The 27,076-nt window shown below is 38.9% G+C and overlaps 4 protein-coding genes across 5 annotated transcripts in view; 2 read left to right on the forward strand and 2 right to left on the reverse strand.

Annotated features, from left to right (window-relative positions):
• Positions 1 to 640: 640 nt before the first annotated feature.
• On the reverse strand, positions 641 to 1,870 carry LOC129719609 (uncharacterized). The gene has a single exon (XM_055671000.1). It carries the CDS (start codon positions 1,868 to 1,870, stop codon positions 641 to 643), a length of 1,230 nt encoding a protein of 409 aa, XP_055526975.1.
• A 4,673-nt stretch (positions 1,871 to 6,543) lies between these two features.
• On the forward strand, positions 6,544 to 7,589 carry LOC129722221 (chymotrypsin-2-like). The gene is made up of 3 exons (XM_055675518.1): positions 6,544 to 6,813; positions 6,877 to 7,267; positions 7,326 to 7,589. The coding sequence occupies exons 1-3, from the start codon at positions 6,587 to 6,589 to the stop codon at positions 7,506 to 7,508; spliced, it is 801 nt and encodes a 266-aa protein (XP_055531493.1). The 5' UTR covers positions 6,544 to 6,586; the 3' UTR covers positions 7,509 to 7,589.
• The window catches only part of LOC129722219 (protein Lilipod), a 30,714-nt gene continuing 11,162 nt past the window's right edge, over positions 7,525 to 27,076 (reverse strand). Inside the window, exons 2-11 of the mRNA XM_055675516.1 lie at positions 15,409 to 15,533; positions 13,354 to 13,493; positions 13,058 to 13,288; positions 12,931 to 12,999; positions 10,574 to 10,729; positions 10,349 to 10,519; positions 10,127 to 10,281; positions 9,835 to 10,066; positions 9,620 to 9,776; positions 7,525 to 7,957 (exon numbers count right to left, since the gene is read on the reverse strand). Coding sequence (XP_055531491.1) covers positions 7,714 to 7,957; positions 9,620 to 9,776; positions 9,835 to 10,066; positions 10,127 to 10,281; positions 10,349 to 10,519; positions 10,574 to 10,729; positions 12,931 to 12,999; positions 13,058 to 13,288; positions 13,354 to 13,493; positions 15,409 to 15,533 — 1,680 coding nt within the window. The 3' untranslated portion in view covers positions 7,525 to 7,713. The remainder of the gene's footprint in view (positions 7,958 to 9,619; positions 9,777 to 9,834; positions 10,067 to 10,126; positions 10,282 to 10,348; positions 10,520 to 10,573; positions 10,730 to 12,930; positions 13,000 to 13,057; positions 13,289 to 13,353; positions 13,494 to 15,408; positions 15,534 to 27,076) is intronic.
• LOC129722220 (tetratricopeptide repeat protein 12-like) lies at positions 11,136 to 26,836 on the forward strand. 2 transcript variants are annotated; one of them, XR_008727576.1, is made up of 3 exons: positions 11,136 to 11,685; positions 11,740 to 15,568; positions 26,810 to 26,836. XR_008727576.1 is itself a non-coding variant. In XM_055675517.1 (2 exons), exons 1-2 carry the CDS (start codon positions 11,555 to 11,557, stop codon positions 12,416 to 12,418), a joined length of 810 nt encoding a protein of 269 aa, XP_055531492.1. In that variant the 5' UTR covers positions 11,136 to 11,554; the 3' UTR covers positions 12,419 to 16,201. The 2 variants fall into 2 exon arrangements, 1 of the variants encoding a protein (XP_055531492.1); XM_055675517.1 differs by lacking the exon at positions 26,810 to 26,836 and having other exon boundaries at positions 11,740 to 16,201.

Below are 27,076 nucleotides of genomic sequence, written 5' to 3' on the forward strand. Positions count from 1 at the left end.
TCGCCAATCGGCCTCTTCTATTTTCCATTTTGTCTGATATGACACCGGCCTGATGGATCCAGGGAACGTTAGAAACACAGGGACATGATCGCTGCCATGAGTCTTCTGCTGCATAAAAGTCAATCTGCCCTGCCAGTTCATTTGAACAGCAAGCCAAATCAATACAAGATCCTCTACCGGTAGAGTGACTAATGAATGTTGGTTCTCCGCTATTTAGCACGACAAGGTTATGCTCATTTAACACTTCTTCTATATCGCAGCCTCTGGGTGAAGTGCACTCCGAGCCCCAAAGGGGGTGGTGCGCATTCATGTCTCCCACGAGTAGAAGGGGGTGGGAAATTTCGGTAATAAGGGAGTCTATTTCATTTTTATTAATCGAATCTCCAGGTGGCAGATACATATTTAAAACAGTGATGTTAAGTGGGGGACCTACCTTGATTGCTATAGCTTCTAGCAGTGAATCTGTTCCCACCTCTTCACTGTCAATCCCGCTTCTAACGGCGAAGATAACTCCTCCTGCAGCTCGCATACCGCTTTGTCGCGGCCGGTGATATACCTTATATCCGGTGATGGTCAGTGGTTTACTCGAAGGACACATGGTTTCTTGAAGACAAATGTTTTTTATCGAGAATGATTAAATCTAGTTCAGGCTTTCCTGTCCAGAAACCTTGGATATTCCAAGATACCAGGGTTGGTGGTTGCGCGTTTGAATATGAAGTGGGTGTGTTGTGCATTTTGGTGATTTATAATTCCATCTCACTCGGTCCATTGCTTCGGGATCAGGTTTGTCATTGTCCATCTGTTTTCTTACAGTCTTCTGGGTTGCAGGTGTTTCATCATCGCTGGTTTTTCCGTCTTGCTTAGCACGTTTCGTTCTGGGGGAGCTAGGTGGGATGATATCATTTAATTTAGTTGGAATTTGGCTGCTGTTGATCTCAGATGACGTCGAAGCTTTTGTATTTGTAGTAGATCCTTCTGCCTTGGCAACTTGACCACAGGTGCATTTACACGTACAGGTCTTCTCTGTTCCGATGAATCTGCTTGCGTAGGTTTGCTCCGTTTGCTTACGTGATTCAACAATCTTCCTGGCCTCTGCAGAGCTATTTTCCTGATCAATTTTCGTACGAATAATATCCATTTCCGTGTTCCAGACGTCACATTTCGGGTTGTTAGCTGGGTGATTTCCATTACAGTTGACGCATTTTGATGGTTTCGAACACTCTTCGCCGTGATATTCTTCCGAACAATTAACAAATGTTTTTTCTCTTCGAAATTCACGAGCAAGATGGCCGATCCTCCAACACTGAAAACAACTCACAGGTCGTGGATAGTATGAGCGAGCTGGTACACTGAGGAATCCTACTTTGACTCGTTCTGGTCGTATTGTTGAAGAGATTGTCAGTATGAAGGAAGGGGTTTTGATAAGTTGACCGTTTGCTTTTCGCTTTATTTGCTGCACGTGAGTCACTTTTTGCCCATTGAGCTCTTGTAAAATTTCCTTCTCGTCGATATCTTTTAGATCGTGACACGTGATCACTACCTTGCATGTATTCAAAGTGGCGTGTTCGGATATGGTTATGGTTACTCCATCAATAAGTGAGGTTAGTTTCTTAAGTTGGTTCGCTTGCTTTTCGTTGTGTGTCTGGATTAATATTTTTCCTTCTCGAATACGTTTCACGCTGGCCACGTCCCCACAGCAGTTTTTGATCGCTTCATCGATCAAAAATGGTGAAACTCCTTCCAGCGTCTCACCTTCGTCCGAGCGCGTAAGAAGGTAACGTCCATCCTGTCGTTGTGAGATTAAACCCAACGCGGGGAAACCCCTTCCTCCAGGAGCTGGTCCGTCGCTGCTGCCGCCGCCGGGCGGCATCATGCCAACACCGATAACTAGTCTGGGCAGTTCTTATTTCTTCTCTTGACGATACTGAATTCCGGATCACTTTGATTGTCTTTGTTTTACTGGTCACGAATTAACAATAGATCACAAGGTTCGACTATTCGACCTTGAAGTCGAACAAAAAAACGCTATTGTATGATTGAACAAAGCTTATCAGCCGCACTTTATACCTAGAGCTTCGTGTGAAACGTGCGACTCGGTTGATAGCTGAACTCGAACTGCCGTGCCTCTTTTAAAAAGTTAAAGGGTATGTGCTTGAGTGCACAAACGTAGGCTTGACGTGGGACTATTGTGGGTGTAAAGATTTAATTCTGTCATAGCCATAGTATATACACATACACACACGTCACTCACACACACATTCACACACACACTCACACACACACACACTCACACACATAAACACACACACACTTACACACACACATTCACTCACACACACACATTCTCACAAACACATACACAAACATACACACACACGCAAACGCTACTCACACACACACATACACACGCAAACGCTACTCACATACACACATACACACGCTAACGCTACTCAGGCACACACACTTGGTATACGACACACTATACCTACACAAATTACTATCGGCAGCATCCAAACGGCTTCCAAGTCTTCCAATGGTCCCTTCCAACGGCTTCCAATGGTCCCCAGTGCCGATCACGTCCAGTTTCCGGCTGTATTCCAACAACGATATCTGAATTAGATTACCACTGGTGGGGGGGGGGGGTCCAACTCAGATCGAAGGGAAGCCGAACTGTTCGCTTTGACGGTCGACCAGGGAATGAGCTTCTCTCAACACGAAATGTCCTTTTATAGTGTCACTCAGTGTGGGGAACTTGGGTGATTGGGGGAAGAACCAATCACGTGGAAGCATCTCTGCTTTCTTTCTTCGTCGTTTACGTCGGGTGATGAATGCGATGCCAATTGGCTGGCATTGCTAGCCAATGACTGAATGCGTGAAGTCATTTCGTCTATGTTTTTGAAGTCTGCGTTAGGGAAATATACCAATCGTATGGAAAATTTATGTGGATATTCGACCTTCATACTTTCCCGCAATTTTCACGGAGTAATAAGGAAATGGTAACTGAAATTGGCATGATATACAAATCTTGTATGTTTTAGCTTTCCAACGGTATATTAACTATTGAAATCGGAACAGTTGTTTGAGCGCTATTAGCATCTAAAATCTTCCATTCCGCCAACCAAAAACGTTACATGTTCAATCCAGTTTTCTCAGAATGTACCTTAGTATAGTGAAGAAAGACGTAGTCCCACGTCAAAAGAGTGTCTGCGGATCATAATGACGTAACATAACATCATACAACAATTAAAATCAGTGCGCATATACGAAAAATTATCCAACACTGCAAGTGTATTTAATACGAATCTTTTTTTGTTCTTGAAAAAAACGGCTTTCTGGGACTTACAAATTTTTGAGCTGCGACCAATGGAACGTAAGGGAAAAATTGACCTTTGAACTTCGTTAAGCGGTGGGGCTTAAGTTTCCTGTTGTCGAAAAATGTCCTCATACAAAATTTCAGCTCAATCGACTTCCCGGGACTTAGAAATTTTTGAGCTGGGAAACTGCCACATTTCACTTATCGTATTCTCAATTTCACTTCACTGGCAATCTCACTTAACGGAGGTAATTTTTGTCACATCACTTGAGGTGGAATCGGGAATAGGTCGCAAAAAGTGAAGTGAGCGTGAAATATATTTCACCGTGAAGTGACTCCCGTAATAAGCATCCTATTTTCGATTCCACCTCAAGTGAGGTGACAACAATTACCTACGTGAAGTGAGATTGCCAGTGGAATGAAATTGAGAATAGGACAAGTGAAATGTGGGAGTTTCCCAGCTTAGAAAATTCTAAGTCCCGGAAAGTCGATTGAGCTGAAATTTTATGTGAGGACATTTTTCGACAAGAGGAAACTTTTGAGCCCTACCGCTAAACGAAATTTGAAGGTCAATTTTTCTTTTACGTTCCATTGGCCGCAACTTAAAAATTTCTAAGTCCCAGAGTCGATTTTTTTTTCAAGATTAATAAAAGATTCGCCTCGTACTGGAGAATGAATCCTATAAATATTATCACTAGATTACAAATCAATCGATTTTTAAACTTCCCTATCTTCGTGAAATCATTTCACCGTTCGAAACGGTCGTGAAATAATTCCACGCGAAACGTCGCTTTTTCCGTTTTAACTTCACTCATTTGATGCTTATAATAACCCAGATTTCACTGCAGATGTTGGTGCTTATTACGGTGAAATATATTTCACTTTCACGCTCACTTCACTTTTTGAGACCTATTCCCAATTCCACCTCAAGTGAGATGACAAAAATCACCTCCGTGAAGTGAGATTGCCAGTGAAGTGAAATTGAAAATAGGACAAGTAAAATGTGGGAGTTTTCCAGCTCAAAAATTTCTAAGTCCCGGGAAGTTGATTGAGCTGACCGCTAAACGAAATTCGAAGGTCAATTTTTTTTCTTACGTTCGATTGGCCGCAGCTCAAAAATTAGTAAGTTCCAGAGAGCCGATTTTTTTCAAGAAAAATAAAAGATTCGCCTTGTTACTGGAAAATAAATCCCATATATATTACCGCTAGATCACTCATAATGGTGCTTATTACGGGAGTCACTTCACGGTGAAATCAGAGTGAAGTGAACAAAATCCTATTACGGGACTCACGTAAGTGAGAAAAACGTCGCAAAGTGACATCTGCCGCGGAATCGGGGTTATTATGAGTGTCATATCAGTGAAGTGATAACGGAAAAAGCGACGTTTCGCGTGGAATTATTTCACGGCCATTTTGAACGGTGAAATGATTCCACGAAGCTGCCATAAGTCTTAAAGTTGATTGATTTGTGATCTAATGGTAAATATTGGATTTATTCTTCAGTTACGAAGCGAATCAGAGTTTGATCCGTTCCTTAAAGCGGTCAATTTTTCATTTTTTTGCCCGATGAAAAAAATGCAAACTAGTTCAGAAAATTTTCGATACCAAAAAAACATTTTTTTTTATGCCGAATGTCTTAGAAATGCAGAACACGTCAAGATCTGGTGTTATCTAAAAAAACGGGAAAAACGACTTTCTGGGACTTAGACATTTTTGAGCTGGGAAACAATCTCATTTCACTTGTGTGTTCACTTGTGACTTCCGTAATAAGCACCAATGAAAGCGAACCTTAAGCCGAATTTGTCTTTGCGGCGGGACTACATCAGAACCAAACCCTACGTGCTACTGTCATTTTTTCTATATGCGATTTAACTGTATGTCGAATGTATTGGTTTCCGGACTACACTACACCGCAAAAATGAATTCTACATAAGAAAACATATGAAATCAGAAGATACAATTGAAAAAATCGGAACAGACTCAAATAAAATGGTCAGAAAAATGTTAAAAGGCTAAAGTTCGCTTGGATCTTGGATTAAGTAAATGAACAGAAAAGTGCAAAACATTTTTTGTAACTGGATATGTCTGAGAAAGTGTTTCAATAAAAAAAAAATTCAAAAACTAAAATACGTATTTTCATTTATTTATATGTGTGCTTATATCTTTTCGCGTAATCTTTTTAGTGAAATGGTTATATCGGCAGAAAAAAACATTATTTAAAAGTAAAAACATGAAAGCTCTCCTTTGAGAACAACATTGTGGAGTTTAAAAGAATAATGTTTTAGTGAAGTTTGGGTTCATTTTCGTGGAGATAAAAAGAGAAGCCAGCAAAGAGAGGCGAATCAAATTGTGTACAACAGTTCTCGGAGCTTTTAATTGAAACCTAAAAAATGTAGAATATCATGGATTCGTGTCAAAAAATTACTATCAGCGAAAAATTTTTGAATGAAATTATTGATTTCTTCACAAGCACAATATCAGAAGACGAATGAAACGACCATAATTTTGTTTTCTATGGTTCATTTTCTTATTCACTGTAAGTAGTTTTGTTAGCTTTACTAACCCTGGTCGACAAAAGCGTAGAAATGCGTCAACTTACGTCAAAGTGTCACAAAGTAATTGCTCGCCAGGTTCGTCGCTTCAACGTTATGTTTACGAGAAACCTCATTGAAGTCTCTGGACAAATGTTGGTGGCTAGGGGCACCAAAATTCACAGGAATGATTAAAAAGCTATAATCATCCCTTTTTCAGTTTAAGCTTTTGGGCCACACCCGTGTGGACCAGTGTAATTTTCTCTTAATAATGCTAAGGCATTACGGGTGTATTTTCCAATATATGAATTTCAAATTTGGAGCTGAAATTTATGTAGGCATTATTAGACAGAATGGTGAATCAACTGCAGACATCCGGACCTGCATCATATTGAACAGAGAACAGTTAGTTTTTCAAAGTTTAATACTGGTTAGTTAGTGGATAAACGATAAGACTTCCCCATCAAGTGCACGTCATACTTGAGCTTGGACTTTATTTCGATTCGTACGAATGACAACAGCATCAGCTTCCTCCGAACCGTTTGGTAAAGAAAAGTATTTGCTGTTTTGAGCTGCACGAGTAGCAAAATGCTATTAGCTAAATGACAACAGATATGATAATGAGTTTGAGACACCTTCGCAAATATTTACCAGATTTAAATTCAGCTTTGAATGGACCGTTTATAAAAGTTGAGCCATTTACTCTGAGTTGTTTTTAATTTCGAATTTACTGGGAAGAATAATGTTCATAATTTGCTTCCTTTTCCTGGTTGTTTCTGGATGTTGTGCTCAGAATGTGTCATCTAGCAGCAATGCTAAGCAGAATAGCACGATAAGCAAGCATATCGTGGGAGGTGGCGATGCGGGATCAACTCCCTACCAGGTTTCTTTGCAGAAACGTGGACATTTTTGCGGAGGAGCTATTATAGACCGAAGATGGGTTCTAACAGCTGCTCATTGCCTGTCGAAGTAGACGTGTTACTTCAAGGACGTGAAACGAAAGTGTAGATTGTGATCGTAAATTTCTTTCAGTGTGCGTCCCAGAGATGTCCTGGTGGTCGTTGGATCGACCAGACTGAGTAGCGGTGGCTTTCCCTTCTTGGTCAGCAAATTATTTCCTCATCCCGAGTACGATGCGAGCAGAGTGACGAACGATATCGGTTTGGTCAAGATAAGGGGAATTTTCCTGTGGATACCGAGCGTGGTGGAAAAGATTGGACTTTCCGAAAAATTTGTGAATGCCAATCAGGAGGCGATAGTGACCGGCTGGGGTGGAACCCGACAAAGTGGTGGTCCAGTCTCGGATAAGTTGCAGTTCGTTCAACTGCAGGTAATCGGACAAGAGCAATGCAGGGCCAAATTGGAAATGATTGGTGATGGACACATCTGTACTTTCACGCAAGAAGGGCAGGGTATTTGTCAGGTAAGTACTATGGTATTAGGGTGAAGATTTCGTAGCTATCATAGCTTTTTCTCTTCAGGGTGATTCGGGTAGTCCTCTAGTTAAGGATGGAAACGTTATTGGAATTGCAAGCTTTGGACTGGGATTCCCTCCTGAATATAGCTGCGCAGCTGGTTTCCCGGATGCGTTCACCAGGGTTTCCCACTACTACACGTGGATAAGGGACACCATCGATCGTAATTTCCTCGGAATTTTCTTTTAACAAAAATTGAATCCTTTTTTGTCATTTTTAAACAGCCGATATAATAAATTTTCTGATAGGGTTTTACAATACTGATGCAAATTCCTTCTTGTGCTTGTCATATACTCCATCGGGCTGGGACTCAGTCAGTTTATATAATAGAGAATGCCGGTCTCTACTTTGACACAACATTGTACTAATCAATGAAACAGCATAAGTAAAATGATTATTTTCTTTTCCAGACCATTTTTTTACGCTCCTCACTACTGGAGGTTGTTGATATTCCAGCATTCGTAGGCTCTACGTTATGCTCGATGTTGTTTGTTCTATGAAAGACGGTGGTTTGCGCGTCACTGGGCTCATCCATTGCGTGATGATTACGCTGATGGCTGTGAGTGGTGAGCTGGGCAAGGGAACTGTGATAAATGCTCGACTCCAGATGGCTGCTATAGTCGAAAAGGGCCCGCAATCTGTGACCGAAAAAAAAAGATCGAACAAACGATCCAGAAAAGAATCGTTAAAGAATTGAGTATAGAGAGTTGCATTTAAAACTAGTTCAACTAAGCAAAAGCATGCCGTACGCGAAAAATAATAAACGAAAATGGTCTAGTCATCATAAATAAAAAGGGTTATAAGTCTTATGCTCTCTCCTAACAAGTTACGAAAGTTTATTGGTTATCATAACATTGTAAGATAAGAGAGAATTCTATATAATTTGTGCCAAGTTTACATTGTATCAGCCGAAAAAAAAATCTCAACTGGAATTTGATTCAATTCATTAAACCTTAACTGTTTCCTAACTAGCCTAAGATGTGCGTGATTATATACTGGGCAAATATCTTTAGAATAAATACGAATGCGTTTACAAAATTTGAGCACAATCAAACCGTTAATTAATATCTTGCTCTCACGATATTCACTTGTGAATATTCTTGTCGTTATTGAAAATATTGGGGCAAGCTAATTAAATGCATTTGATTGGGCCGTTTCTGGCCAAAGAGACATGCTAACATAAATTAAAAATTTTATAATGATTCAAAATTTTACTGTTCGCCAGTATCGATACAATGATGCATCACATATCATAGGTGTTTTAATTTCAGTACTTGTAAACAGTCTTACTTGTGACAGTGAACGTGATTCGACAGACTATAAATATACTTAAGGACTAGATTTAAAAAAGGACAGAAGTTAATTAGAGAGATAATTTGCGACACATAAATGCGTAATCTCAATAGACCAAATAATAATACACTATCATAATTATCGTAGTTTGCTATATTGTGTCACAGTTTACGGTTCTGGGAGGAGACGTTTTCGACAATTTTTGGAATGTTTTTTCAAACAAACTTCATAATTAAAAAACACATTGGCCAAAAGATTAAATTATAACAACCGAGGTCGTCATATTTTTTGATAACAGTGCACAAAATTTTTAGAATTTATTACTGATGATTTTAGACAATCGTGTTTAGGATTTATCAATTTAATTCTTCAATTGAAACTTAAATTCGAAAAAAAAAATTCGTACAATTAAGTGTAATAGGAATATCTGCAGGAATGGAATGAGAAAAAATTCTCTCTCGAATTACTGCGTTGTGTTTGTAAAATATGTCAAGATTGAAATTCAGCTTTAAAAGAACGCTGAAAAATTGTGCAACTGCAATATTCATTTCACAAAGTTCTGATTTTTTAGTCAGTTCCAGTTTATAAACACGACCTTCCGAACACTTCTTGTAAACGAAACGTAAACTGATGACCATAAGCAACGAATACTTAGGCGTTTAAAAGCAAGCCACACGTACAACGACAAAAGACAATGAAAATAATAATAATAAAAAAAAAACAAAAAAATAAATAGGCAGAAACTGCTGTTTGTGTGTGCATTTTCGCGCCACGTGCACCGATAGTTTTCACAGTTCTTTCGCGTTTGAAATATCATTCATTGTGAGCGTGTGCGTGCTGGTTCTATGTTTGAAGCAAAAACTAGCGAAAATCAAAAGCGCATAGCAGCTGTTTGCATCATTCACTCTCAGTCTAGGTATTTTCGTTTTTGTCAGCCTAAGGCGCGCCTCGCCTAATTAATAATAAACGATAGGTAGCTTGTGAAAATGAAATAGTTTTCCACTAACCGGGCGCACAATTCCCGCCGCACGGTTGCTGTGAATTTGTTCACCAGACAGAGCGTGGCCGCCGTTCCGAAGATTACGTTGTACAGCAACACAATCAGGAAGTTGCCGAGCCATTCGATCTGACCGAAATCGCCCAGCAAATCGAAGTTGGTGATACCTGCAATGAATTTGAGCTTTTAATACACTATCGGTGAGCGGCTATTGTGATGTATTACCCAGAATTCTGGATAGTAAGGGCAGTGCAGAACTAAGAATCAACACCAGACCACAGTTGGCGATGAGCTGCGAAAGCGAAGTCTTTCGTCGCTGCGGACGGACGTTTCGCATGAATGGCATTGTATAGAGGCCGACCGCCGAAGTTACCCCTAGGTACATTATAATGCACACTTCAAGGGCTGCTCCCAGAGGGCCAAGTTTTGAGAGGGACGTGATTCCCAAAGTGAATTGCTGGAAAAGAAATTAGTCATTAACTAAACGGCAAGTGGAAGGTTGACTTTTTTAACTCACTCGTGTACTCAACGGCACTGCTTTGATTCCAATCAGCAGTTCCAGTGTGTTCTGTACTACCAACAGTACGGTAATTCCGGTTAGTAGCAGCAATAGTAACATAGCTACTGGATAAACGAGATTTCGCTGCAACGCCGATGAACTTCGTTGCTTATCTGCAGGTATTTAGAGATCAATGAATTCACTTCGTTCACAAATTTTAATTCTCAACTAAGGGCTTACCTAAAATTTTGCGCTCAGACTCAAGCTCTCTCAGTCTTTCGAAAAGTTTTGCAGACTCGCTGAGGCTGCTACTGCTAATTCCACCATTGGTGTCTCGGATTTGATACAAATCCTCGAGGCCCGATACTAACTTCGACGGGGCATAGTCCACACTCGTGACGCTTTTGAGTTCTAAAGGATAAACATCGTCAAAAAAATGATCAAAGCTACTATCATACTACTTACCAATGTTTATATTTGCATTGGCAAGCTTTCGTCTCACTGTTGCCTCCTCCAGGTTAAAGGCATGAAATTCGTCGTTTACATCACGCAACAGGTTCGGTTTGACCAGAACCTGACCAACGACACCAAAAAGTCGAACGAAGCCCATGGGTGTGCAAACTGGAAAAAAAGAACAAATGTTTTATATTAAGATTCGTAAATAGCCCGGCATGTAAAAAAATTACTTCAATTTATATTTGTGTAAAATGTCTAGTTAGTGGCCAACAACTCTGACAGCATAATGTTTTCATCCACTTGGTAGTAGTAAATTTAATTAAATTAATACCTATCTATGCAAAAAGTTTAATTGAAATCTTTTTAGAACGAATTTAAATGCACGCAACAATTGCTCAATTACTTGACTAATTTTTTTTTCGTTAAATTTCTTATAACTAATTTCAAACTAAACTTATGTTCACCTCTCTATTCGGTCTGCAATTTTTTCCTGCTTTTGACGGTGTATTCCAATATACAAAGCTTACAATCATAGTGAAATATAGGTTAAAGACATCTAGTTGTAACAAGTGGACTAAAAAGACATCTAACCGTGATCACATCGTAGATTAGTTCGCGTAAATATGGTGAAAATATTCAAACACAAATTTCTAGCTACTGGTGAAAGTAGCAAAATTTGATATTGAATAAATTCAATGGCCACCAGATGACGTGATGACATTGTTGAGTACTGTCATATCCTTTGGCTAACCAGAAAAAATACCAAACCAAAGCGTAAACACGATACGCCTGCTTGGCAACGAAAAATGTGTTTCTTTTCCCCTTCGGGTATCCAGGTGCAAACAACAACAACGTGTTTGTTGTCGCAGGACTAGCGACGACGATTCCACAGGCTATCACGCAACGACCGCGAACTGACAAATCGTGTTCGTCGTTCGTGCGTTGCAGACATCGAATCGTGTCCTCCTCTATTCAACTGATTCAACTACAATGAGTAATTTAAAGGATGATGAGGATTTTGAAGCTTCGATGAGCAAGGTGGACGAAGTTATGCGGATGCTCAACATGATGACCAGCGGGGACAAAAACAAGGAACAGATGGGGCTTGCATTCGCTGAACAGTAAGTTCCTTTGTGCGTGAGGTAATAGAAAATTTTAACAATATTCATGTCCAGATTTCTAGGCGAAGATAAAAAAGAGTTGGAGAAAATTGATGAAAATAATTTCATAGTTCGTGTGAACCAAGAGCGCACAGTGATCAACAAAAAGGACGACGATTCGTTGGACAGGCCTACGGCGGATAAGTTTGCCTTCATGGCCGAAATCGAACGCGACGCAGCTAGACGTGCGTCGGAACGCAAAGAACGAGAACAGACGGCTCAGGGGTTGAGGCGAGCTGGTAATCGTGCTTTCCGGGAGGGCAAATACGAGAAGGCAATCAGCATGTACACGAAGGCGATAGATTATATTCGCGACAGTCCAATTTTGTATAACAATAGAGCACTGGCCTACATCAAGATTGATCTGTGCAAACGCGCGATAATAGATTGCGACTTTGTAATCAGTAAGCTGGATGAGAAAAACCTGCGTTCGTGGATTTACAGAGCTCAGGGATACTACCGGCTGGGGGAGATGCGCCCATACGAAAAGAGTATCAATGAAGCGAAGAAGAATAATCCCAAGGAGTTGGACTATATCGACCGCATTGTGCTAGAAATTGAGGGGAAAACCGCTATGGAAGGGGTCGAGTCTGAGGAAGCGGAAACCACGGACGCGGAGGCAGGTGGAGATGTCACTTTAAGACCCTTACCGATGGATGATGTACAATCAATTTCTTCTAATGACTCAAAATAGGCTTTTTTTTGCGCAAAATGCTACAGGTTTTTTCGTGACCAAAATAAAGCAATTACTTTCAGCAAATCAAGTCGCTGACAAATGAGTGAGCAAGCTTATTACGTAGTGTACATCAGTCACCATGAGGATGCCCAGTGGCGGGTAGTTTTATTGACAAAACTTTCTTCATTTTCAAACTCACGAAGTACAAGGAAAGCAGGTAGTAGCAGCAGAAGGGCAGTAGAGCTTTCCTGTGCAGGACAGAAACTGCAAACCGCATACTAGACGTGCTGTGGTTTGGTAATGCCTTCGGGCACGTAAACTGCACACTGCGGAAAAGTGGGTACCTACTTAAATAGCAATAAAACGATTCAACTGACGGTTTACATGATGTTTGTCGTGAAAGAAATATTGATAGTTAAAGATTAGATAGTTTTAGGATTGTTCGTGAAATAAGTGTACTAGAGAAAACGAAACGTTAGCATGAGCATGAGGTATAATAATCATACAAATTAAGTTATTAAATGACTTACCTAGAAGTAGTAGCACTCCAAGAAACGATACGCAGGAGTACAAAAATGGCAGATGATATTTTCCTAAATCTAAAAATTTGAATTTGGTTGGATTCATTTCACTTTGAAAAGGTGATGCAATACTTACTAAACAGCGCCTGGAAGGTACTTCTGTCGGGATCACGGAGCGCTGAAATGACGTACGTCATACCGAACACGATGAACGCCAGCAGAGAGAACACGGTGAAGGTCTCGTAAACCCGTGCCATCACGCCTTTCTTATGGCCACTGAAGCCAGACGACTCGGTGAACAAGTAGGAGAATGGTAGTAGTACAAACAGTGCCAGATTGGAGAACAGAAACACATGATTCCAAAGACCTAAAGACGATGCAAATGCACAAATGATGAGTGGTTTCTAGCTTGTAATTTCCATCGAGACCCACCTTGAATCAGTGAACTGTTGAGCCACTTCACGTAGTAGCTGTTGGGGTACAATATCAGCACTTCATTGCTGGCGATCGATATCGGTAGGAGCAATGCCGCACCCAATGCTATGGCCAGGGAAAAAGTGCACAACCATAAACTGTAACAATATGAAAAAAAAAATTAATCAAAATGCAAAAATGATTACACAAGCGCTTGTAAATGGACCGTAAAGATGTGTTCCTGATACACCTCTGATTACGAAACTTAAATGCAATGATGCATGAGGAAAAATAAAATTTAAGGTGATTCTACATAAACTCGGGATAATTAAATCTGAACTAGTGTGAGTTAAACTTATGTGTGAAACATATTGCAGTGCATTCCGAACTGTCAATGATGTCTTTGCTTATTGAAGCACAACAATTGTTAACCAAAACTATTTGTCTATTCGAAACGATTTCACACAAAGTTGTGCTATGCATAGAGTCATGCGGGGCAAAAGTTTTGTCGTAATTTTCATGACTTCTTCAAGGATCGCAACTTATTCGTGTTAGACTGATAGAGTATGAGGCGAGATAACTCTAAAATGATGGCGGAAAAAGGCAAAAAAGTCAGGAAGATGATCTAATTCATTTGTCAAGCGCGAATTCTTGTCCCGTACGATGTGAGCTTTTACTTGGTCAGACCGGTCTTAAACTACGAAGCAAAATTTGAGAAAATCACGCTAAACACGCTTCGAAGGCATGATTCACATGTACGACGTTGTAACGAAACCAGTTTTGTTGTTTCGAAAACAGTTAAATATATACTTTTATCCCGCATTACTCTAGTTGTTCTGTGCGTTCAGTTTACATCAAACAATAAGGTAAAGAACATTTTTTTCTGTTCTACATACCCAGAGCCGGATTTACGATTGTGGGGGCCCGGGGCCCAGTTTACAGTGGGGGCCCCAAAATAAAACAAACCCGTTTTTTTATCGTACGAGTTAAAAACATTTATTTGTTATTGAAAAGTTGCCAAAAATTTGCTAGATTTTATTTACGAGTTTTTTTGCAGAGAACTTATTGATTGAATAATCAACATTCAGCTCCTTCATAATATTGTACTCTCAACTTAACAATGCTAAGTTTGACAGCCTTTCCCTCTTCATAGTCGTACGCAACCTATTTTCAACCAGTTTCATCTTTGAAAAAGGCCTTTCTCCAGTTGCGTTCGAGATCATTAGGCTCAAATAAATCCTTATATAAAATAATTTTTGCAAGGCACTAACGAGTTTTTGATTGCTTTCTTCATGTAATCATCTTTTTTGAGCTCCACTTTGATATACGCGGGGTTTTGTGGTGACACCTCATTTTGAATAAATGTAATAATAAATTCGGTTCTTGCTCACTGTTTATAGCCAGATCTAACTGTCGAATGATTTGGACCAGAGGTTCCAGATGTTTTCGAAAGATGTCTGCAACTGCTCGAAATCCGGAATTTTTTTCTTGATATCTGAAAAAACCTATCGCAATTTGAAAAAAAAAATGCGATCCGCAGGCAAAAATTTGCACACAATTTGAGTAAGACTGCGCAAATATAAGGCTACGCTGGCAATAATCTACAGAAACTAGGAAAAAACTACACACATCTGCAGGTCAATAAAATCTGCACACAGACTCTGAAAATCTGCATTTTACAACGCAAATCCGGTATCCCTGATTCGGACAGGTAAACTTAATTTCGGAATCAAGAGCAATGCATTTAAAAAACTTGTGGATTATGTATTTTCTCTCCTGCTCGATCTCCCATGCGCGCTGGTTCGATTCAAATGGTGTGTTAATGTGTGTCATTCCAAGTGAATCAAAGGATCTTATGGATGTAGTTGTGATATTGGCGCTCGCGAAAAAAAACAACACTGAAGAAAAATTTCAGATTGAAATGGTCTGTTCAAATTTTCTTGCTGTAAATTGAACTTTTGATTGAATCTCATTTTTGATAGAGAAAAGAACTTTTTCTCGTTTTGTGGGGGCCCCAAAAATGTGGGGGCCCGGGCCCCCTGGGCCCCCCCTTAAATCCGGCTCTGTACATACCTAATCCTATAGACGGTAATTTCGTCGTCGTCTGTGGAAAACAAATCCTCCCGGTCGCGTCGTCTGAAACGATTGATTAGTGCAAAACTGCCTAGATAAAGGAGCAGAAACAGCAGCAAAAATATCTGTGGAATAGGAGAGATAGAAAAAGAAATTAATGGTTAGTAAACTTGCGCAATTTTTGTTACATCGTTACAATTGTTTGAATTCATTGTTCGCGTTGCGTTGATTTATAACACAATACCATGAAAGAAGCAGCAAATCGAATTGTACAAAGATTGCTTTCTTCTGCTATCTATCTCTTCACGCTACACACCCAGCAGCGGCAAATATATACAATTCGTTAACCCAGGAATAAAGCGGCTCAACACCCTATCACGTACTTGCAGTGTTTAGGTCTATTTCTGTTTAAAATTAAAGTTCAATGTGTGAAGTTCGGTAGCACAATTACGCTAATCACCTACCAGTTGCTAAGTGCGTGCCATGAATGAGTTTAATTACGCATTAAGCAACGTAGAGGAGTGACAGAAATTACCGTTCTCAAAAACACTGTAGCCGAGTGTTCTAAGCCATTAGAACTAGCTGTGTATTAAAAGATTAAAACATGATGAAGACACATAATGCTATAAAAACTGCAGGATCATCAAACAAAGCAAGTCGACTACGAAGATTATCTCACATTTACTCATGTCTCACGAGAAAACCCCGAAGAGGATTTTCTTGTTTTAGAAAATGTGTGTATTCAAAGCCAATAGAATAAAATTTTTGCTGTAAACTAAGATCAGTCCTAAGTCCAAAGCACTTTGAAAAAAAAAAAAATTAAGTTATTTTTAATTTCAAACGAATTATTGGGCAATTTTCATACTCTCACCAAAGACATAACTGGAAACATGATTAGTCACACTTTTCTTGCAGAGCATTCCATAAAACAATGAAATTTCGCATAATTAATGTGAAACCGAAAGCAAACGGTGTAATCCAAAAAGAGCTAAAGTAAAAAAATTAATAAAAATTTGAAAAGCAAATTTCCTATATCATTATTTAAGTTGTAGTTATAGTTGTTTGTTATCTTTTCGCCGGCTGCGCGGCGACTTATAATTCTCAACTACCCCATCATTGCGTGCCGGTAAAACATGGGTAGGTACAAAAACCAAAACAACAAACATGCAACTGTTATTCTTTCTGTTTGCTCCGCGCCCGTGAACCTGAATCGAATCAGCTGTTGGTAATTTTTCTGATTTTCGCTATCTCGCTGTCGGTTGTGCAAATAATACCAAATCAAATTTTTGCATAGGTGAAGTGTACGAAACACGCGATACCTATATATACACATAAAGAATTTGAACTTTGTTGTTGTTGCTAGCAATCAGTCCGGGTAGCTTTAATTGCCAGCAAAAAATCAAAATGTTCAGACTTACCAACGTTCTTCATACAACAAAATGAGGCAACAAGTAGCTGCTTTCCTCAAACTGTTCTGTGGGGAAGCGGTTGTTGAACCCCAGCATATGATAAACTGAGCACTAAAAGGCAACGAAGCAGGTAAAGTGTACATTATAACAATTAATTCCAGCTTTTGCATAATAAAAAAATTTGCATAGTAGGAATGGTTCTCTCATATTCTTCTTGATTATGAAATAAAAAAAGAAGGTTAAAGCGAACGGGATCATGACTAGGTAGGTGTAGCGTTTGCCATTGGTTTGAATAAAATTTCAACGATTATTTGTAAAAATCTGCCAACTTCCGTAATTATTAAGCAAATACATTGTTGAGAATAGACACATTTTTAATGATACGGAAACGTTACTTTTAAATTCACAGCTACAGATTGTTTGCCAAACGAAAGACTTCTTCAGGAGCGTCGACCTCTTTTTCATTTTGCAGTCTTTCGGGACACTCTCCCGACCGGACGACGGCGCAAATCGTGTTTCGTTAGCTGTTTTCGAGTGTTTCTGTGTCTCCACATTTTGGTTTATAACACCGCTCAAATTACAGTTTACAACATTTTCAAAATTCCATGATGATATGTAAATATTCCACTTTTTATTGAATTTGATTTTCATAGTAAACATTTCATCATAAACATCATAGAATAACTCCTTTCTAAGTCAGCTTCACCAAATTCAAACGCTTTTCGAAGGTGTCGCGAGCGCGTACGGAAGCCATGGGTATTTCATTCCAGATTTTCTGGATAGCCGCTTCAAACTGTTCCAAGTTGGAGATCTTGTAATCAGCAAGTTTCGACATCTTTTAAGACCAGACAAAAAAAGTCCATTGGGTTCAGATGTGGACATTTATTTTTTACCCTGAAACCCCGTCAAATTGTATCTACACCAGCCTCGAACCAAGTTCGCAGGGCACTGTCTTGCACACATAGTGGCCATCTCCAAAAAGTATAGCCAATAAGGTAGCAATTAAGTTAGTTGTTAGTTGTAAGTTTACTTCCCCTTTTTTGAGAAGTAGGTTGAAATCCCTGCGAACGATAAGTCCCAATTGCGAAAGCAAACAAATCCTAACAATTAAAATTACAAATTTCAAACAGTGTTGAGAAGTCGTAATATTTGTTGTAATATTTATCATAAATTCTTAAGCTACTAACAAATCCCCCCCTTTAAAAAAAAATCTCCGAAGAGTTTACGATGATTACATTTTCTCCAGAACTTCCATTTTTAATACACAACATAGACTTTGACGCCTTTGTCGATGAAAACCAGTGCAAGCTTATCCCACTTGCAAAACTGCCCCCCCCCAAACCATCACTAAGCTGCACTCTGGAACCAAAAAACACTCCTTTGGGACTCCAAAATATTGTCTCTTGGTGCTGCCTATAACCGATCATTCTGTGCTTTGATGGTGGCGCTCTATTCTTCAGCGAGTTCAACTTTTAAAGCGTTCGGTGAGACTTCACAAGAAGGTTTTAGGCCAACAAAGTTAATGGCTAATGAGTCAGCCTTCTCATTTCCATCGATTCCACAGTGACTAGGAACCCAGTATAAATTACCCTGGTTTTTCTTAGTCGAGCAATAGGATGCATTCCCACGCTAGTTTAGAGTGGCAAAAAGGAGAATTCAGGGCTTTAAGTGTTGCCTGACTGTCGCAGAAAATGCAGATGTTTGTGTGTCAGTAATTTTTTTCCGGACACGTATTCGCGCATTCTATTATCCGTATATTTCCGCCTGGAATACCGTTGGTCAGTGTCCCATGGAAAACAAATTTATCCTTCCGATAGCTCCCGCGGAATCTTTCATTTTACAACCGTCTGTGTAGAAGCAAAGTGAGCTGTCACGAATTCTGGGCCCACCTTTTTCCAAATTTTCCCGTTATCCCGTATTCTGTAGGGAGTTTCGAAGTTTGGTTTCTTTGCCACTCAATCCTCCTAGCTTTTCATTGGGTTATTTATTTGGAAATCTTTCAGTATTCTTAGGTGTACTATTACATCTTCTTCTTTTAGATTGGCCTGTCGATTCAGCCTTAAAGCCCTTTTTGCCGCTTCTAGTTGAACCAATTATTTTGCTTTAGTTAGTTTTTAGTTTTTCCATAATTTTCAAGAACATGGATGTTAAGCAAATTGGCCTGAAGGCTCTCGGAAGTGTCTAATTCCGTCTACTGGGATTCACTCCAATTCGGATTTGAGCTTGAGTATGCTCCCGTTTCATCCTAGACCTCATCAGTATTCGAATATGATCCTGGGAAGTGATGTTCCATCATAATATCCAGCGTTTCCTGAAATTCTGTGGTGTAAGTGCATGTCTTCCTAAACCGTTGGAATGTTCTTTAAACAGGGCTTTTTGCAACCTTGCTACCACATACAAATCGTTGCTAGTTTCTAGATGTGAACCACATTTGAATCTTTGCTTTGCTCGTTAAAAAGATAAAATGTGAATTAATTTCCAAATACGTTAAGCTCGAGTATTACTTCACTGCGCACAAGTGAAAATTAAACAAAAAATCTGGTCGAATTTTCGTGCACGATGAAAATATCTTGCGCGAGTACGCCATGTACAGATGTCAAGAATAGACACAGGCTTTCAAAAATCAAAACTTTTTGTGGATTAAAAAACATCCACTTTTTTCTTGCTTCCGTTTCCACATTTTTGTCGAAAGATCTGTGACGATGAATTTGAAGGCATGGGTCTACTTTATATATGGTCGTCCTGTCTTGAACACTCCCTTCTTTTTATTGAGATGTACAGTGCCGTTCCAAGCATAGTTGTCCCAGCGTGCATAAGGTTTGTGTAGAAAACTACTATGATTGGAACGGCAGTACATTAAATTTCTTTTATCTTGTTTCTTTTTCTTTCTGAACAATTCTGTTTTTGAACAATTGAGTAGATTGCATTACAATAAAAAACCGTATGTTAGCTAGTGCATCCTTTTTTATAAATTACTTTAGACCAGAGGTATACGGCGGAGTACATTTTCAAGCCAACACATTTGGCAGAGCATCTGCAATTTTGAATCAGTGAATAAATTGAGGAAGTTCATCTCCTTGGTTCAAAACGCAGGTGATCCATAAAATATTTTAGTTGAAAAGGAGATGTCTTTTTTCTAGGTTGGTTTTTGTTTTCATGAAAAATGCCGCGGAGCAATTGGCCTAGACGAAAAAACAGGAGGGTTGAGGGCAAAGCCACGACCGCAACTTTGACGTAGACCGTCATAAGGTTGTTTGTTACATATTTGCATCGTTACGTTCGGGAGTGATTGCAAGCGATAAGTCCGAAGTAAACTTCTTCTTTCCAATAATTTTTCGAATGATGGATATCTAGATTATTAAGTCTAGCGGATTACAGGATGGCCAGAGGATTTACAATTTTAAATTATCTATTTTTTCCGGTTTACAATTGAAGTTTCTCCTAATGCGGCTAAATCTAAATGAATTCTATTCTAACAATAATTACGTTATCATAATGGTTGGTTTTGTCTCATTTACCTCTGAATTAATCAAATTTATTATATGAACTTACTCTGTTACATAGGCTCAGTAATAGGGAAACATCAGAAGATATGTCAAACAAAATTATCAACAAGCTCCAGCAAAAACCGTAGCAATCAACAATTACAACGAAGTTAAAGTTTGGAAAGATTCATTTTTGTTTTGTGCTTGACAACTCTTTTTTTTTTATTTGTGAACAATAACTTTCGCTGTATTACTAAGACAGCTTATATATGTATGTTATTTATTAAGCTAAAAGTAATAAAATATCTAACAATGGTAAAATGTAAAAATAGATTCAGATTAAATCTTAGTAAATGGACAAAAAGAGCGGGGGCCTAGTGTGGTTGGTAACGTCTCCGCCAACCACGCTCGACGCCTGGGTTCGAATCCCACCGCCGACATAGGTGTCGATGGTTGTGAGGTGGCGTGATCCACTCACAACCAACCCAACTGGTCTAGATTCAATCCTAGCCGACACCGGGAGATTTTCTGAGGCGAAAAATCTCTGGGATCACGCCTTCCATTGCATGAGGAAGTAAAGCCGTTGGCGCCGGTCCGTTAATAAACGGGTCGTGAGTTAGGGTCCTGGGTGTGGAGTCGCCTCCCTGGGCGTCGGTGATTGGCCACAACAGTGGCAGAGCTAGACCGACGGAAAACAAGCGAGAAAAAAAAAATGGACAAAAAATCATAAACATTAGCCGACTCTAAATCTTCTATAAATGTGTGTTTTTAGAAATTTAGTTTTACGATAGGCTGGCCACGATTATTTAGTGAACATCGAAGAGAAAATTAAATAAAAATAACACATGACTTTTAATCGTTGCAAGAATGTTCAATTCTTGTTGAGTAATTTATGGTTTTTATGGTAAATAATCATATTCATGAGATAAACTGGTAACCAGCAACAGCATTGCAGTTTTTCCTTGCATGTACACGAATGACAATCACTTATATTGTACGGTACTGCTGCCTTTACCAGCATATTTTCTTTCAAGACAGTAGTTTTTATTAAATTCTAACAGCAGGTTATCTATGAAGAAAAATAGCAGCTGGTTATCAAATTGTTAAAGAGAAAGGATTGTTTCAAACTTTTCGAAAAACCTTTACCTCCGAGACATCAAATTAGTTTAAGTTTATGAAAGCAAAGAACAATTGACCTGTTGTGAGGGGGAGACTCTGGCATTTTTTTCATACTGATATAGAGAATATCACAGTAAACGGCAGGCATGCTCGTACATGATTGGTTTATTGTTCGCGTAAATTTGTACTTTATCGTTTGAAATCTGACAGAACATTTGCCAGTCTCATTTGCAATTTTACAGAATGTACCCCAGTAAAACAAACAAAGATGTAGTCCCATGTCAAAATGACAGCATTCGAAAAACGGGCTAGCCTACTTTTTGTGTTAGTTGTAGGGGGAATGGGGGTAAGACGGACAGGGTGGTTGAGACGGACATGTGACTTGTTCGCTTAGCGATTTTTTTTGCAAAATCGCCCCGGCCACCTTTTCACCAAGTTAGAAAAGGTGGCCGGGGCAATTTTGTAAAAAATGATTGAAATGTTGATCATTTTCGAACCACCCTTCCAATGTTTACATTTGTCAAATGCAGTGCTGATAAAAGTCATTTTCCCCAGCAAAATTCTTCGAAAATTACAGCCAATCATTTTCAATTTTCACTTCCAATGATCGCAGCACTCTTTCAGATACACTAGATTTTCGTCCTAGTAATGAAATAGATCGCGCGCATCGTTCACGGTTACGGAATAAAATTTGACGACAAATCCAACCAAATGATCTTCACTTCGAAGCGACTTCAAAGCGAAAAAGAAAAACAAACAGTCCACTCAACCAAAATGAACCTCACCGAAACACTTTTTCACTGACACTGACCGATGCCTTGACAATCTTCGTTAACTGATAAATTAATTTGTTGTCTTGCTTCCATCGCATGAAATATAATGAGGTGTTTTGACAGTTCACTTCCATGCAAAAAGCGGGAAGGGAGAACTCTGAAAGGATTGTAGAAAAATAACGTTTATGGATGCTTTTTTCACTTTCACTCAAGAGTGTCAACAAATATCAACCCTGGTCAAATGTGCAAAAAATTGAGAAATTTGGAAAAAGGCTACGAGTTCGCGTGCGAAAGTAATTTTTGCGTGTCAGAAAATAGAATTTTTTCTCCACAATTTCCCACAATTTTTTCGGTGTTGGTCCAGTTTCCGGTTATTCAAAAGGTAAAGTATATTGTTATTGAAAAACTATGAGAGTTTAAAAATTTTGTGTACTGTGACGGTCCACCACCAGGGTTAGTAAGATGGAGAGTGTTTATAGTGTTATTTCCTTAAATTTAAGGTATGCCTCGATTGCATCCATCAAATGTGCACCGAAAGTCAACTGGCCGCTGTTAGACGCGAAGTGGACTGCGAAATGTCGGTTCGTGCTACCGCGGTAAATTGCGGCATCCCTATGACCACTTCGAAGAGGCGGATTGCATAAACTGAATTTTTTTTTCCATTTAAAACATCTGTCTGAAATTGATAATGGTTCAAAATTTAATCCACTGCACAATACATAACTATTGTTGTTTCATTAAACTATTCAGTTTGATAATATGGAAAATACATCTGAAAAACTGATACAGGATGACACTTCGGAACCTTGTTTCCGGATCTCAGTGTTATTTATTTTTTGTACCCTCCCCTTAGCTAACTTTGATAACCGTGGACATAGAACCTATTCAAAATTTGTATCAGCCCAATTTTCTAAAAATAAAATATGAAATTTCAAAACTTTTTCCACTAATTTGAAGTTGAATTTTAGATATAATTGTGGATTTTTTAAAGTGGAATCTATTTGATTTAACTTTTTTGATTTCACGGCAGACAATTCAGCATTTTTTAGTTGAATTTGATTTTTTCCCATTTCTGACTTCATTTGCTTTTCACCAATCCCAAACTAAACTTTAAATTGATTTGACATTAAAATGTTTCTACTTTAAAATTTGTACTTCTCTAGTATCCGGTAGCTTTTTGTAAAATTATTTGCATAATTAGGTAACTATTTTTAAAATAATTCAAGCACATTTTTCCTCAAATTCTCATTTTCAAGACTTCAGAATATTATATCATAAATTTTGAATTAAATTTAATTTTTTCATTGCTTCTGGTCTTTGAAAACGCCAATTCTTTGAAATCATTTTCTGACATTTTCTGGCCTGGGGAAATTTTCTAAAGCGATTTTAACAATTTTTCGCTTACTTTCCGTCGGTCTAGTTTCACCACTGTTTAGTCAATCATCGACACCCGGGGAGGCGATTCCACCTAGGACTTCAACTAACGATCCATTGATTAACGAGCTGGCGCCACCGGCTTCACTTTTATATGCGATCTTTTTTCATAGTTTAGCTATTGTCCATTTCAAGTAGCCTGATTGGAGTCATTCTTGGCTGTTCTGACCTTCAAATTTTTTTAGCTCGTAACCTTCCATGGGATTTATTAGTTTCTGCTGGCGATTAGTCCTAAGCGATAAGACCTAAGATTCAAATCTTTTTTGTTAGGATATTTTTATATCAATTATAAATGATTCTGTGTATAACTTCAAACATACTCAGACATCACACGTTTGCCCTGTAAAGTTGTAATTGTGTTGACGTAGATCGGCACTCACTATTGAAGCGCTGATCAGTGCTAATGAAAAAAAATACAAATTAGAGAAAAACGTTTAGAAAAGCAAACCCCAGCTACATTCCGCTTTTTAGGAGTTTGACTTTCTGTGTACTATAAACAGACTTTGGAGCCAACCGTTAGAGTTCAGGATGATTGCGGAACTAGCGCTAGAATCCTATTGACTCTAACGGTCTTCCCTGCCAGCCGAGCTTGTTCCCAAACATGCATAAATGAAGAAAAAGGTTAAAATTTAACATAACAAATTTGCCGGTTTGTTATCGGGATGCTCGTTTTTTTGTTATTCTCAGTTTGTTTCCGTCGATGTTCTCATAATCTCCGGAAAAGATTTTTTAAAATGAATTTTCAACTTTCTTGAGTTGTTTCTGTAAATCTTGACACAGTTGCAGGATGTAAGTTTATGAATACAATTTGCAAATTTGTCTCACGAAGAGCGGAGAGGATTGGAAAAATGCAGGCGCCTATTCTGGGGTGAGAAATTTTGTCGTTTAAGAAATTCTAAAATATCGCGAAGAGTGATCCATTGATGAAGATAAAAGCGGATATGTTCTACTCTAATCATTGAGCCTGTCTAAGTATCGGAATGAATCAAAAAAATTCCAGTAAAGTCCTGTTAATTTTTCTGTTGTTTTTTACTTACGGCACTTCCGATCTTTGCACCTGACTTCCCGGTCTTCTCAATTCGTGTTATCAGGATAGCGAAGTTGATATATTGTTTTCTCTTTGTACCACACATTTTCCAATTAACGATTTTGTGCAAAAAAAAGCACAACCACTTTCACGTGGTTCTACTTGCGTCGGCCATTCGAGTATATCAATTTGTGTCGATAACGGTTCCACTAAAAATCAGGTGAACCACCGAACGAGTGAGTGGACTATTTCCTACATAGATTTTTATTGCCCACTAGACTCCTGGCGGACGTGCTGAACCTGAAACATCAACCAGCAGCAGTGCTGCGTCGATCGGTTGCCACGTCTCTTTGGAATCAACAACGCCTGAAACCTCGACACTGCTGCTTGCGCGGAGATATCCATTTCAGCTGAGTGCGTGCGAACGAAAGGCGCTTGTTCAATGACCTAAATAGCGTTTTCCGCCGCCGCCGGTCGCTTCAGCTGGAGTGTGCTAGCGTCGCACGTAGTCTGTAATATTTTTTAGTGTTAATATGGTGAATACCTTCCTTCGATTTGTTGCTTATTATGGTATGCTTTTCTGAGTTATTCGGTGTGTGTTGTAGTCTTTTTTCTCGACACTTCTGATTGCAAAATATCACCGTAACTTTTACCGGCTATGTAGTTAGATTTTGAATTCTTGTAACAATCTGTAAAGTTTGATCAATTAAGAATTTAAAAAAATTTTGATTCTAAAAATTGGAAAATTAACTATGCTATTATGCTTCTATGCCAAACACTGTCGAATGCTTGTTCTATGTTTAGAAGAGCACCTTCAGGTCTTTGCGATTTTAAAAAACTTCTAAAGCTGCCAAAAAGGTGATTTTTCCACTGTCACGTGATGGATCAAGTTTTACTGATATTTTGTCTAATACTCCAGGTTTTATTTTCTATTCTGTTTCTTTGTTAAAAAAATAGAACGTTTTGCATTTAACAAAAGGAACTTCACTCGAAATGTTACAAAATGTTGTTCGTCCGATTGCCGTCACGTATCGTCTTAAGGCTAGAAACGCTTCAGTCGAATCGTTATCAGCAAAATGTCAGTCGTTTTCGGAGCTGGAAATGCCCGAAATTTTGGCATATTTAATTAGCATGTGCCGTGGAATCTACACTTTGCCACACGCAAAGCACATATTGGCTAAGGCTAGAATTTACACTCTCAACCGTGGTCAAGGTGAATCTAATTATATATTGTGTTTGAAATTGAAAGGCATTCCATTATTTACATTTTGATCCGGTGCAATACAACACTTATTAGCGTCTGTCTACTAAAGCGAAAATCGCTAAAGCCAAGAAAGGTGCGGCGGCTGCCTGTCGCTAAAACTCAACTCAGAAATACCTGTAAGACAACCTTTTGTGGCTTTCAAAAGCGGAGAAAGAGCTTTCAGAAATCTCCCCCAACCGAATGTTAAGCATGAACACAATGAAGCCTTTTCTCTTCCTTACGTAGACATTCCACCTCACTAGTAAACGCATGCAACCGAGATGCCAATTTTAGACAAACTTCCACCGTTGAAAACATGTGTTACCAATGAAGCAAACAATTAATTAACAGCTTCGTTTTCCTGTTACTGAGATGTTGCGTATTTGCTCTCATACCTGACAGGAGAAATGCAGTTCGCTAATACGCTTGGATTACGGCTGACAACAGGGAACTTTGTAAGATGCGATTTAATGGTTATTAAATTGAAGATTTACTCTGTCAACTGTGTTCTTGAACTCACTGCTTGTGCGTCTGCTGAAAAAAAAAACAACTGTAGCTAGTAAACAAAAAAGGGTTTTACTTTCAACACGCACGTGTCTCATCTGTCTATTGTGAAATTGCTTTAAAAATTGACAGCATCAGTTAATTTTTGAGCTCCCGTCAGCGATAATATTATTTTTAAATCATGCAATCGTGATTTGTTCTGCAATGTAAATATTCCATCAATGTCGAACGAAACGATAAAATTAGTAGGTAAACATACGCTTGCAGAAGCTTACTTACGACTCTAGCCGCAAAAATATACCTCGCAGATAAAAAGTTGCATTTTTCTGCTACTAAATATAAAACTCATATCGACGACGGAACGCCGCATGAAATATTTCTCACTTTCGCTTTCCTATTCCTTATAGCTTTCTGTCAGTGGCGGCAGAGTGCAGGGAAAGCCGCTTCAGTTAACCGGTTTCCACCCTCGCCTATGGTTTCGTATGACCGAACAGATGTTGCTATGCTGATGACGAGGTTGCCGTGCTTGAGTAATTATTGCTAGCTAAATAAATTAAACCTTTCCACCTCATTCACGCCAGCGCGGTGGGAGCGGGTGTGGCGCACCGGTATTTATTAACACCTGACTCCACGTGTAAGAAATAAATATAAATCTGTTGAAGTCTGCTATGCTG

This window comes from Wyeomyia smithii, chromosome 2, assembly GCF_029784165.1.
Source record: "Wyeomyia smithii strain HCP4-BCI-WySm-NY-G18 chromosome 2, ASM2978416v1, whole genome shotgun sequence".
NCBI classification, from domain to species: Eukaryota; Metazoa; Arthropoda; class Insecta; order Diptera; family Culicidae; genus Wyeomyia; species Wyeomyia smithii.

Excerpts from the sequence above, each read along its gene's own strand:
- LOC129722220 (XM_055675517.1), top strand. The coding sequence starts at position 11,555 with ATGAGTAATTTAAAGGATGATGAGGATTTTGAAGCTTCGATGAGCAAG. Across the intron at positions 11,686-11,739 it reads GGGCTTGCATTCGCTGAACA|ATTTCTAGGCGAAGATAAAA; the intron begins GTAAGTTCCTTT and ends ATTCATGTCCAG.
- LOC129722221 (XM_055675518.1), top strand. The coding sequence starts at position 6,587 with ATGTTCATAATTTGCTTCCTTTTCCTGGTTGTTTCTGGATGTTGTGCT. Across the intron at positions 6,814-6,876 it reads GCTGCTCATTGCCTGTCGAA|TGTGCGTCCCAGAGATGTCC; the intron begins GTAGACGTGTTA and ends AATTTCTTTCAG. Across the intron at positions 7,268-7,325 it reads AAGGGCAGGGTATTTGTCAG|GGTGATTCGGGTAGTCCTCT; the intron begins GTAAGTACTATG and ends TTTTCTCTTCAG.
- LOC129719609 (XM_055671000.1), bottom strand. The coding sequence starts at position 1,870 with ATGCCGCCCGGCGGCGGCAGCAGCGACGGACCAGCTCCTGGAGGAAGG.